General features: G+C 40.8%; 3 protein-coding genes across 3 annotated transcripts; all 3 read right to left on the reverse strand.

Annotated features, from left to right (window-relative positions):
* Positions 1-230: 230 nt before the first annotated feature.
* Positions 231-873, reverse strand: LOC115633427 (loricrin). Its single transcript, XM_030530887.1, has one exon. The coding sequence runs from the start codon at positions 803-805 to the stop codon at positions 377-379; it is 429 nt and encodes a 142-aa protein (XP_030386747.1). The 5' UTR covers positions 806-873; the 3' UTR covers positions 231-376.
* Positions 874-4,122: 3,249 nt separating this feature from the next.
* Positions 4,123-4,500, reverse strand: LOC115633395 (protein FAM98B). Its single transcript, XM_030530838.1, has one exon. The coding sequence runs from the start codon at positions 4,456-4,458 to the stop codon at positions 4,123-4,125; it is 336 nt and encodes a 111-aa protein (XP_030386698.1). The 5' UTR covers positions 4,459-4,500.
* Positions 4,501-9,274: 4,774 nt separating this feature from the next.
* LOC115633425 (vitellogenin-1-like) lies at positions 9,275-10,765 on the reverse strand. Its single transcript, XM_030530885.1, has 3 exons — positions 10,454-10,765; positions 10,125-10,384; positions 9,275-10,067 (listed from the first exon to the last, which is right to left on the reverse strand). Exons 1-3 carry the CDS (start codon positions 10,701-10,703, stop codon positions 9,393-9,395), a joined length of 1,185 nt encoding a protein of 394 aa, XP_030386745.1. The 5' UTR covers positions 10,704-10,765; the 3' UTR covers positions 9,275-9,392.
* Between the last annotated feature and the right edge of the window lie 2,381 nt (positions 10,766-13,146).

Raw genomic sequence — 13,146 nt, forward strand, 5'->3', positions numbered from 1 at the left:
CAAAGCCATTATCAAATCAATGATTGACCATCTCATCTCAACAGCCACCTTTTCAGTATCATAGCACTACGATCGTTGGATTATACGATGGATATTTATGACAGCTTCTTGGTCATCGTTTAGGCCGCCCACTTCTCCAGTTAATAGGAGTCCAGATGTGCTCCGAAGCCAAAACTTTATTGAAGTTAGACTTGGTGTTCCGTCTCCCATTCCTTTTCTCCACCTTTTTTTTTCAAATGCAGAAATACTTTTTATTCAAAGCACAGACAAAGAGCTTAATCTAAGAGTCTCCTTAACATGAGTATATATGAGAATTGACGGAGAGGCGAGTGGTTTGCGTTCTGGTTTCTCGTGATCGTTCAAATTGTTTCTTCAATTACCAACCACCACCACCGCCGCCGCCGCCGTGTTTACCGCCCTGTCCTTGCCAGGAGGTTGAGCTACCACGATGTCCGGCTAGCGATTTGCCACCACCACCTTGTTGCCAGCCTCCTCCACCACCACCTCCTTGCTGCCAGCCTCCGCCACCACCGCCTCCTTGCTGCCAGCCTCCACCCCCACCTCCGCCATTCTTCTGCCAGCCACCGCCGCCGCCTCCACCACCGTTCTTTTGCCAGCCACCGCCTCCTCCACCACCGCCGTTCTTCTGCCAGCCACCGCTACCGCCGCCACCGTGTCCGCCGCCACCCTGTTGCCAGCCACCTCCTCCGTGGCCACCACCACCACCGCCACCTCCAAGTAATCCAGCCGAGGCAACGGCAAACAATAGTCCACAGACGAGCGCAATGAGCAGAGCGTGCCGCATTTTAGTCCTTTGTTGTAGAAAACTTTGTCGCGTATCGATTGTCCAAAAACTGCTAGAACCTGAGCTCCACAGATGCTGATGATGAACTGAGGGTATCGCGGCGCTTATATACCGATAGTCAGAATGGAAATGCAGCGGATCTCTCGACCCAAGCTGAGTCACGTCTGGCATCATGCGGCAATTAAGCATAAAACTGAAGCATCTGCTGCCCACCCGATCGCGGGGGTGGCAACCACTTAACGATGTCTACACCACCAACTAACCACATAACCAACTCAGTAACTCAGTAACTCAGTCGCGCACATCGATTAGCGTGAGGCGCACCCAAAGGTTGCTCCAAAGGCTGAGAAATGCAGAATGCTGCGAACAATTCGAACAATGCTAGTCAAGTGGACTTGAAGTGCGAGTGCGCGGCACACGCGTCGCATACACAGTATCGTCGTTTATGTTGGGAACATTGCGCATACGCCACCGAGCAGGCACTTCAACGCAAATACGCTGAGCCATGTTCGAGTCATTAATTACGGGCAAATAGTGGCGAGGCTGCCTCTGCCTTTGCCTCTGCCGCTACCACTGCAATTACAATTTGTTTTTATAGTTTATATTTAAAAAATTACGAGTACTTAACAACATTTCAGACGTAAACGTTCAACATCCACAATGCACTTTCCCAAAACTATTCATTTGAATATCAAATAGAGGACCACTGCCCTCCGTTTTTTGACGCTTGCTTAAGACTTCATCTCTGGAATAATCCCATTAAACGCATTAATCTACCCACCTTATAATTAGAAATGGCAGAACGTTGCTTTGGTGGTGTTGCGTCTCACTGCCTTCTGGCATTTTACTTCACACTCCGAAGTTTATTTCATTTCATCAAATATTTTCTCATGGACTTGAGTTTAAATTATATTCGAAATTGCGGGCCACATATTTTCTCTTTGAGTTCAAGATAAACATGTCATTAATTTAGAATTCGAATGCTTTTCCTTTCTTTAAAACATACATACAACAGACAAATATTTAAATGAACGCCCTCAATTCTCCACAAATAAATATAATGCCGAATGAAAAGTAAATGTATGTCTTCTTTTCTCTCTTCCTATTTCCCGTCTTTCTCCTCAGGAATCATATCTGTAAGCATTCTATTAATCTCAAAGCCATATTTTTATTTGTACAGCCCTCTCCAGAGACCACTCGGAACATTCTTCCCAACTATCCTTATGTTCTTCTCCAGCAGGCATAGTTTCTGAAATCATCCGAACAACATTAAATCTATCTGTCTATTAACCAATTAAGTTAGTCCCTTCATATTTCCTGTTTTTTCCTCATTCATTTCTGCAAGCATTCCATTAACCTCAAATCAATGGTTTTATCCAGAGAGCACTTCGTAGTTATGTTTCATTTTCTTCTTCGCTTTCCTATCATCCGACAGACGTCTCTGGAATCATCCCATCAACCTTCATCTCATTTGTTCTTTTCCCCTCTCCTATTACCGATAGGCATCGTCTCTTGCATTATGCCATCAACCTAAAATCCAGCTGTCTATTTACATATTCTTTCTGCTCAGAGAGCACTCCCTAGTCGGTGTGACGGTTACATCAGCCAGCATATGTTGCAAATGTGTACAACACGATCTGCGCCAGCCAAACCTCTCACACAAGCACACTCACTCGGCTAGTTCAATGTCAATTGGCAAGCCACACATGGGAAACATCTCCAAGTGCAGTGCTTACCATAAATCTGACTAACCTTGCTTGTGAGCGGCACAGAGACACCCTACCTGGCAGCCATGACACCGACAATCTCCCTCACACAAGCCCCAGAGACATGGACATTACTGCTGACCCTATCTATCTGGTAGAAGAATTATTAATAGGTTGAAGGTACATAGTTGACTAGAACTGTATGTCCGCGCTGCTGGTCTTGAGTCGCTCAGCATTGCTCATAAAACTTTTATTACTAATCTGTTAATGTAGTAGTTTGAAAGCTCGCACATTCATGGACTTCTGGCTGCATCTAAAATGTGCGATTACTTGTATGTGAGTTTCGAGATCAACCAGAACACAAATCGCGCTGCTGAGCAACAATTAAGCCAGCAATTCGTATGCATCGTTCAACGGTGGCTGGCAATTTTAAATATGGAAATGTTTTTAGTATTTAATTGCTCGTCTGTGAAATAAAATATGGCACAATGAACGTGGCTAGAATGCTCGTCAATCATAAGTGCTGTGGTGGAAAAAAACAAAAACAAAAAAAAAACATATTCATACACAAATAGAAAACACAGGTTTGCGACTTTTTCATTTTCGAAAAATGTATATATTTTGCTTGAAAACCCCAAAAATTATGGTTCTTAAAGTGCAAAGTCAACATTTTTAGTTTTAATATTTAGAAAATGGGCAAAAAAATATCCAATTTGGTGGAAAATTAGGGCGATTGATTAAAATAGATTTGTCTAGCCCATATAAAATATCTGCCTCTTGCACTGAAACTATTATTTTTTATATCTATTGCTAATTCCCAAGTGGGGTTTCTGTCAAATACAAGGGATTTTAAATCATTCAAATTAATGATTTGGCAATAATATGCCTTAACTAAAATATAAGCAGGGCACTTGAACGAAATAGGTTTTACTTCAATGTTTTAACGATTCAAAATAGTACCAATGGCTAATCAATCCAAAATATGTCAACGTTTTAAGGAAATAGGTTTTTACGTTGCAGAAAATATTTTCTTCTAAGTATTAAGAAATATTTTCTTGATTTCCTGAGCAATTATATGTTTTCTTTGAGAATATCTGAAGAAAATAGACTGAGAACATTTTTGGATTTAGGTGAGCTGAGGAACACCACAAAATAGAAAACTATTTTGTGTTGCAGTTAGACCTTCGCCACTAGTTCTTTTACTTCGTCGTTGCTCTAGAGCTAAAGGAAAACGTGCTAAGTTCAGCTTCGACGGATCTTCTTCCGAGACATATGTATGTATATGTATGTTTATAACTTTTCTTTGTACGAATATACGATGCTAATATTACTTTTTTAAGGTGCAGGCTGGATTTTGCCACTAGCTCGCCCATTTTCTAAAGTTTCAATTTCAGCTCTGCCTCTTTCGATCCACCAGGAACATATACTATACGTAAAAATAGAAATCATGGAAGGTGTGCCTTTCATTTTAAATGCAGGTTTCGTAATTGTATTTGGTAAGCGAAAAAAACGAGTTTAGTTTAGTTTTACACAAAAAAAAAATCCCTTTTAAGTTTACAGTCTGGCGTCGCAATGCCTTTTGAATGCTGGTAAGGGCTATCAAAAGAGAGATCACCACCAGCCGTCGCTGCCGGACCAGCCACTGTTCCAGCCGCTGTTTCCACCTGACCAGCCACCGCCGCTGCCGCCGCCTGACCAGCCACCACCGGACCAGCCGCCAGTGTTACCCCAGCCTTGGTTCCAGCCGCCGCCGCCTCCACCACCTATTTTAATCACTTTGATCACCTTGGGCGTGGAGGACCAGCCGTTGCCGCTCCAGCCACTGCTGCCGCTGCTAATCCAGGGACCTGAGCTCCAACCGGAGCCGCCACCCCAACCACTGCTGCGTATCAAGCCGGCCGAGGCACAAGCAACGAGCGCACAAACCACAATAAGGAGCTTCATCATTTCACAAATATCGTTGTGGGTATCCTGTTGGTATCCTGCTGATATCGGGGGGCTTCTGTGTGTTAAACTGTAGCACGAATGGCATCAAAATGATACCAAAACGCACGCAGCTGGGGCTATTTATCTGACCGAACCGAACCGAACCACATCACATCACACCGCATCGCATCGCACTTCAAGTTGAGAATCCACAAAATAAATTGTAAATTAAATTTGCATCAGTGCTGCTGGTGAAGGTGGTTTGGGAAGCTGAATGGGTGGAGTGATAAACAAACTAGCAGCAGCGGCAGCGGCAGCGGCAGCAACAAACCACACAACTGGCGGCGCAATGTAATTGCAGTTTATTAAACCACTCTGGCCGATTCTTGACCAGGGTCAACCGCTTTAAGCCCCATCTGCAGAAGCCACCGATAGTAACAGTCGCAACAACCACAATCCGCAATTATAACAACAACAAGTTCAACAATAAAACACAGTCAGCAGCAGGTCGGTCGTTCTCTGAGCCGTTAACACCCGTTCCAAGTAACGCCACCAAAAGATGCCATTCTTCTGCCACACTGAGGCAAAACTCGCAAGTTTCTTCCCCAAATAAAAGGATTTCATCATGATGGAAACGAAAAATCGATCACAGAGGATTCACGCATTGTCTGGACTTGTGGGGATAGAAAAGATATGTACCTTGTACTATAGAGTTTTCAATCGGAATTAAATCGGAAAGAAACGCAGGAGACAAAAGAATTGGCCAGGTTTTTTTTAAGGTTAAAAAAGCGTGGAGACTACAATCGAAAACATCACAGAGTAACTGAATTAAGGCACATGTTTGCACATAGACGAGGCAAATTTATTAAGACTCGTTCGTCTGTCTGGATGAACGCCTGGTTTTCGGAAACAACTGAGCCTATATTGTCGAAACTTGGTATGCGGACTCCCTTAGTCCTTAGACAGCAAGAGTTTTTTTATTCTACACTTTTAGCGAAATTGTGGTACACATGGAAACATATTGCTCATCGTTACTGTATTAATACAATACTATCGCTGAAAAGTTTGAACCAATATCAAAGACGACCTAGATTCTACTTAGGGGTGCTTCTTGTAAACAACAGTCAAATAGTAAGTAACAGGCTTTAATCTTACATCCTTTTTTGTTAGGATACACCTATCCTATGTACTTCGTGGGGTCTTCAGTGTGTTACCTTAATATTATATTATTATTATACCGTAAAATGGCTTGTGTGCATTTTCGAATGCTTTTGTATGTCACTTTGCAGATAATTAATCAAACAAATAACTGTTTGCCCAAATAATAAGAAGGCAGCTTTGAAAAGTATTTAAAATTTTGACTGAAATGCTTGAGGAAATCAGTTTTTGTGATAAAAAAGTGTCTTTTATTGCAGCTTAGAAGTAGTTTGTTTGATCGCGACTTAGAAAAATAAATAGTGTATTTGAAAATGTGGCCAGTAAAATAGTCTAAACTCTCCACAAAAAAGAAAAATTTAAAAAAAAAAAAATTTTTTTAAAATTAAATTATTAAAAAAAAATAATTAATTAATTAAATTAAATTAGAATACATGTTTATGTTCAGTTTTAACAGCATACATTTACATCGCGTACCTATGCGTGTTTATATGCGTGTATGTATGCAGCACAATGTTGAACCAAAGCAGCAACAACAACAACAGCTGCGGGCAGCGCTGCTGACAGAGCTGCAGGCAGCGCATGAGCAGCGATTTTACTTATGGCTATAACTTTCTTCAGAATTGACTTATCATGATGAAACTTGGCACACGGACATATACGCACTAACTGGATGTAACTACCAAAATTGATTTCAAAATTCCAAGAATTACGGAAGTTATAAGAAGAAATACGAATTGCGGGGCGGTGGGGGGTGTATCAGAATAAAAAAAAAAACTTGACCTGCCTAGGGCTTAGGGGAACCTCGATACCAAGTTTGGTAATTCTAGCTCTTGTACCTTCTGAGATCCTTGCGCTCATACAGACGGACGGACGGACGGACGGACATGGCTATATCGACTTGTGTTGTCATCCTGATTAATAATATATATACTTTGTGGGGTCTGCCACGCCTCCTTCTGTGTGTTACATACATTCGCACAAAACTAGTATAGCCTTTCACCCTTTCTTCTAATTGTCATACTTCATACTAATATACTTCGTTATAGTTCGCGTACAAATGTTAAGTCAAATTACAGACCCGGAACAGTGGCATATATTCTTGGATGGATCCACACCACGGTGCGTGCGCGACGGCGTTCTACGAAACTGACATGCTTGATGGATCATTTCCTTGACATGCGTGGCGGAAAGTGTTGCTGCAAAAAAGCCCATAAACATGATTCATCTGCTATAGCTGTTGGCGTACTTATCTGCATGCCTACACATATACATTCCTACATACATGTATATACAAGTAGTATGCTCACACATACTATACATATGTATGTATGTGCGAATGTGCAACAGCTCAGCCGTGCTTAATCACGAAGCTAGCCAGCCAGCCAGCTGTTAAGACGTCACTGCGATTTGGAGCCACCGCGTAAGCTTAACTTGGCTGTAATGATTGCGGCCTACTTCTCACTGCTATGGCCAAGTAACTGCGTACATAGGAAATGCCCAAAATTAAGTGGCAGAATATGGGGAACTTCAATTTGTATGCAAAGTAGACATTCTTAAAGTGCTGCTTAAATTCATGCGCAAATCTCAATTCAAACGGGTTTGCTTTTCAAGAAAAAAGTGTCCAGAACTGTGCCAGGTACACGATCAATTTTCGAAAAATATTGGCTAAAAGCGGTAATTGAATAACAGGCTTGGGTTATAAAGAGTACACAGATTTCGGCGTGTCAACACTGGCATTCCTCACATCGTGTTTTGCAATTTTTCGAATAACAAATCAAAAATAATTAAATTGTCATTGCGCTTAGCTTGCAAAACTAGTAGATGTTGTTTTGCCATATTTTCATAATTTTCACGATGCCACCAACAAGTGAATAAGATTGGAGATATTTCAGCACAAGCCCCTATGAGTCTTTTCTTTACATCTCTCAATTAATACTCCTAACCGAAATAACTATTTATTCTTGACCAATTAAGTTCCTTTAATCATTGAAATCTTTATTCCTTCTAGCCTGGCAATAGAAGTGACATTTTCAATTTCTTCCAACAACAATCATCTCAATCACAATCATTCAGCACTAAGGCAAGAACCTAAAGCTTCATTTACGTTTTGAAGATGACACGTCTTGAAGCTGATAAGTATTATTCGTTTTAATCATATACTGACATTCGTCCCATGCCAAAACTTTATTTCATCGTCTGCATATTCCCAAGACACGTTTAATTCGAACCCAACAAAAGAACATCATTCCGTTTTCAGTGATAACAATAACAACAATCCAGTTGCATCTAACTCAATCACAATCAATCGAAAGTTTGGACAAGCATTAATTAAGATCATTATTGATGAACGTTTTTTTTAATACTCATTGCGAAAATGATAACGCGAAGAAAAACGCAAAACGCTGAATGCAGATTGCCAACAAATTATAAAGAAGTCGATGCCAAAGGGTAAAAGGTTATCTAGAATAAATTTGAATTTTGATATTCAGATTCTCGAGTACCTATTTCCAGCAGATATAAGCAATAAATTCTAAAAGGAAGCATGATTTAATACAATTAGAGCAAAACAAACTTCATTTATAAAATCCCAACTGCCAAAAGATAACTCTCACGATCATTCCAAATATTCTAAATAGTTTTAATTTGGCATTATATTTTCCCAGTGTTCCCAGCTTCCTATATGTACTCGTAAAGAATATTTTGTGAAATTTATTTGTGAAAACATGTAATTTCTAGTCTGGGTTGACTGATCTTAGATAATCGAGCAAACTAATTTGCATTCAAAGTTCGACTTAATGTCCATAAAGCAATTGTTTATTATGTAACGAAATTATCAGAAACAGTTGCATCGCATCTTAAGCATTATTTTGAATAGTGTTATGAAGAAAAAGGTAGGTCCGGAATGCCAACGACTGGTTATACACAATATAGAGTTCCGAAATTATTGAAATATACAGGATTTGTTAAAAATACATAAATATAACTCATAAAAAGCTAAATACCTATCGAATAACGAGTAGAACATTTTCTCTAGCAAAGATTTTCTAGTAAACTGACGTTTGTTGCACCCATTGAACCTACAAGATGGTGAGCCAATTTCTACGAAACTCTGTATTATATTAGAGTATTATAAAAAGGTTGTAAAATCGTTCCTATGTCAGCTATATGATAGTAAACCGACTTTGATGAAACTTCAGATTGTCACAAAGCACTAAACAAACAACACCTTAAAATACCAAACTTCGTTCCTAAATATTTCTTTCATAAGGCTGCCTATGATATAGTGCTTATATGGCATCTAAAAAAAATAATGGGGCTTACTATGATTTTCGATAAACTTTATCTGCACATGTAAAGGACAAGTCGACATGCCATTTTTGGTGTTCGCAGGTGTTATACTTAAAAAGACTTAGAGGCTCATACAGTCGAACAAAAGGACGATCACACCTTGGACATTCATCTCGTCATGGCTATTCTATCTGTTACATAAATATAGCCACGTAACTATGTGGTATACGCTTTTAGCATCTGGCTGCACAGCTGAAATCTATTTTTTCAATGCATAGAAAGCAAGTTATTATTAGCTGGACATTTGATCTGACAATGAGATTACCAAACACCTATCAATTCAGCTTACGCAATTACCTGGCCCTGAGCGCAGCCTCAAGTTCATATCAAGTACGAATCACCAAAACACACAATGTGGGCTGATCTGTATTTTCTTCAACTTAAGATAGTCACAAATTTCTTATATAAAATATATAATATTCGAGTCTTCGAAGGTAAACACATAACTATTATTTTTTCGGGCATACACCGCAATCGGCGTGCCGGGCGGCACGTGTGGTTGAGCCTTGTAAGCCAAAAGGCTCCTTGGCGTTCACCTCCAGAAAATAGTTGCCCCGCAAGTCGTGCGGCACAGCATAGCCCATAGGCTGTGCAATTCCCGGGCAGCGATTCTCTCGCAGACTTGTTAGCGAACTGCAGCGCTTGCCCAGAAAGTTGCGTTCGTTTCCTGGAAATATGGTCTCGGCATAGTAGCGCCAGGCCCTGGCATGGGCACAGGTTACCGAAAGGCAGCCGGTGGGTAGGGGGCTGAGTCCACTAGGATAGAAGTCGACATCGCCGAGGGGATCCCGCTTGCCTAGAACTCCCGGATTACTGTGTATGACGTCGATGAATTTGGCATCGCCGCGCAGCAGACCCGACAGCACCTCACCCTCGTTGAAGCAGGGCTTTGCGGGGTCCAGGCCGGTGATGCGTGGGAGAGTTTTGTTCGTCAACAGCTGGAGGTGTCTGCCCGCAGCACCCACAATATGCGCCCCCAGACTGTGCCCAATCAGATGTATATTTTCCACCGGCACTATTTCCAGCAACCGAACCAGACCCTTCGCAATGCTCTGGCCTATTTCCTCGGTGTTGAAAGCGGACCAAGTGTAAAGAGTATCCACAAAGCTGGCCGCATCCACTGCCTACGAAGAACAATACATAGTGGCAGCTCTACATGGTCAGTCACTTTTTGGACTTACCACAAAGTTCACATCGCCGCGACAGTTGTAGGCTTGGGATATCAGATCGATGGCGTCGGTATCATTAATGGTTGTTGTCCAGCCAGTCGCCATAATGACGACCTTCTTCTTAGCATCGAACTCGGGACTGCGCCACATTCCATCGGCCTTCAGCAGTGGATAGTTGTATTTATTGCAGGCTGTCCTCAGCTGAAAGTTCATCTCTTCTATGTTCGGCGTCACCTTCGACTTGATGGTTTGAGAGGACAACGCTGTGGAGCCTGCAATTGAAAGCATTCAAGACATGGCGCTGCAGTTCGGGCTCAACTTTTACTTTCGCTTTCACTCACATAAAGAATTGATCGAAGTGGACACAAACTCGAAGGGGTAGCCCGCAATCAACTGCTTGCTACCATCCAATAAACCCTGTGGGGTGGGCAGCACATTGGAATTGACAATGCCGCGACCAACACTGCCCACAGAGTCCAGTACATCGGGTAATGTGAACTGGACAGCAGCCCCGGGCGCCGGTAACAGCAGCACCAGCAGCACCAGAAGCTGGCACAGCAGCACTCGAAACATTGGTAGTTGCTTTTGCATTTTGGCTCGATTGGAAATGAAATGGGAATACGGGACTATCAGCGACTAAATTGCAACTGAATGCCGGAAACATCTGACAAAAATATTTATAGTGCGATGCCGACAACGCCGCCGCTCCCACCAACCACTGACGTCTACTACATCCATATGTTTCGCGCGCATCAATCAGATAAGGTGCACTTGTCACTTAATTAGGTTCTACATCTAAAACCGGAATGTTCCCATATGGTCGCTCGCCTTGGCTCACGGCGTCAGTCGCCGGCTGCCAGCGGAGTGGCCTGCAGCCGCATGCCTTACGCTCATCTGAATACATTTCAATTCTAATCGCACCGAAATGGATTACGGCCTGAATCACCACTGCTACGATTACTTATTTACCTGCGTATATATAGTACCTTATGTTCATATGTATGTGTGAACGTAGAGCTCAGATTACGAGAATCACATATTAATGCGCCGGCGTACTCCCCAGATCTGTCCATCACGTAAGCGCCCCTATTATCATGCCGCAAGCGTAGACAGACACACAGCAGCAGAGAAACAATTTAAAATTTGCCTTTATTTCTGTTACCAGTTTTCAGTTCAGGTAGAACATAAGATTATTAAGAGAACATGACTGTACTTAGTGAAGTCTCTTCCAAGAATTTTTTAAAACCCGCTGCGCAAATGAACCCCTAGTGGGAATTTATCAAATTTTAAAATAAAATTGTTTTTGTCAAACCTTTTCTTATGAAATTGAAGAATCTTGAAGTCCCATCTTGAAGTCCTATCTGGAAGTCCTCTCGTAAATTTTTGCATTTTTGACTGCTCTATAACAACATTCTACGTTATGATAAGAATATGAAGCCATAGTAGTAGCTGGGTATGGAATATTTGAAATGTGAATTCGGAAATAGAAAGTGAATTTTTTCGATACAGAATGTGAGATTTATCTCCATGAATTTTCCAAGCTCCTCCGAAAAATATTTGTTTATGCTTTTCATTTGAAAAGTTTTTACCCATGAGCTGCTAAGAACTTCCATTTGTACTTTAAGCATATGTTCAATTTTTGTCACTTTGCAAATCCAAGGTATTAATGATGATGGTGATATTATTTTAAATTACTTTTATATTTTTCTAATAACGATATTATCTTTCAGAACAGCATGTTTTATCTGTTTTGGAACCTACCCTTCTTACCAAATCTTTCCCCAAAACTTTATATTCTTCATTCTGTTAGATCTAACCACGTCTTTCGCTGTACCCGTAGGGTAAAAAGGGTATATTAGGTTTGTGCAAAGTATGTAACATGCAGAAGGAAGCATCTCCGACCCCATAAAGTATATATATTCTGAATCAGCATGACGAGAGAAATCGCTCTAGACATGTCCGTCCGTCCGTCCGTCTGTCCGTCTGGATGAACGCAAGGATCTCAGATACTATAAAAGCTAGAATAACCAAAGTTGGCATCCAGATTCTCCTAGGTCCGAGAAAGGACGAGTTTATTTTATTTTTTTTAATTTCCCCTGGGTACAGGGTATTACACTGTCGGGCTTGCTCGACTGTAGCGTTCTCTCTTGTTCTACTAGATATTATTGCAATTTTATAGGCGTTTAGTTTTATTCACCTACGAACATCAGTGTGTGGACTCGTCACGCTGTGCTGATCACTTGACAGTGAGATATATACAAATGTCGAATAACAAATTAATTGTGGCATATATTACTTCTATTATTAAGATACTTGTTTTGCTCATTTTAATTGCAAATGATGTTTACTCCAATTTGTTGCATTAAGGCACTTATCGAGCCTGGGAAATATATTGTACTAGCCCCATTTTGATACAAAGAAATGAAATTTACACCGATCGTTCCTAAAGTAGCCGATTTCTATGAATATGAATTTCGGAATATAGTGAGATATTATTAACATCTAATAAGTATTAAATGTGACCACAATTTCTCCATAAATAAACAAGTTATTCTACTAGGTGTGCATTTACAGCCGATTGTTCCTATGACAGCTATAGAATACAGTGCTTTGATTTTTTACAAACCGTCAGAATACAGTGAAGCAGTAAAAAGAAAACATAATACCTTATATTTGGGTTCGATATCTCAAAAAGAAATAAAATTTTCGTTCCAAAAATAAATTCTCCATTAATTCTTCCTATCCTTACATACCAGGTTTCTTTAAATATCTGGATCAACAAACAAGTTATTCCTCTAAGAATAATTTATGCACCGATTATTCCTATGACAATAATTCCTATACAATAATGAAGCTACATGTAATTTGTAATAAACTTGCTCCGCATATGGGTAATGCAAGGCTACATGCCACCTTTAGGGTCCCTAGCTGTTATGGTTCAGAAGTTCTCAAGGTTCATACAAACGAACAGTTGGACCGATGGATTATTTCTGCTATGTTTACATACATTTGCTAACTTTTTGGTTTACACTGT

The sequence above is a fragment of the Scaptodrosophila lebanonensis genome, unplaced genomic scaffold, assembly GCF_003285725.1.
Source record: "Scaptodrosophila lebanonensis strain 11010-0011.00,11010-0021.00 unplaced genomic scaffold, SlebRS2 tig00001418-arrow-arrow-pilon, whole genome shotgun sequence".
Lineage (NCBI taxonomy): Eukaryota > Metazoa > Arthropoda > Insecta > Diptera > Drosophilidae > Scaptodrosophila > Scaptodrosophila lebanonensis.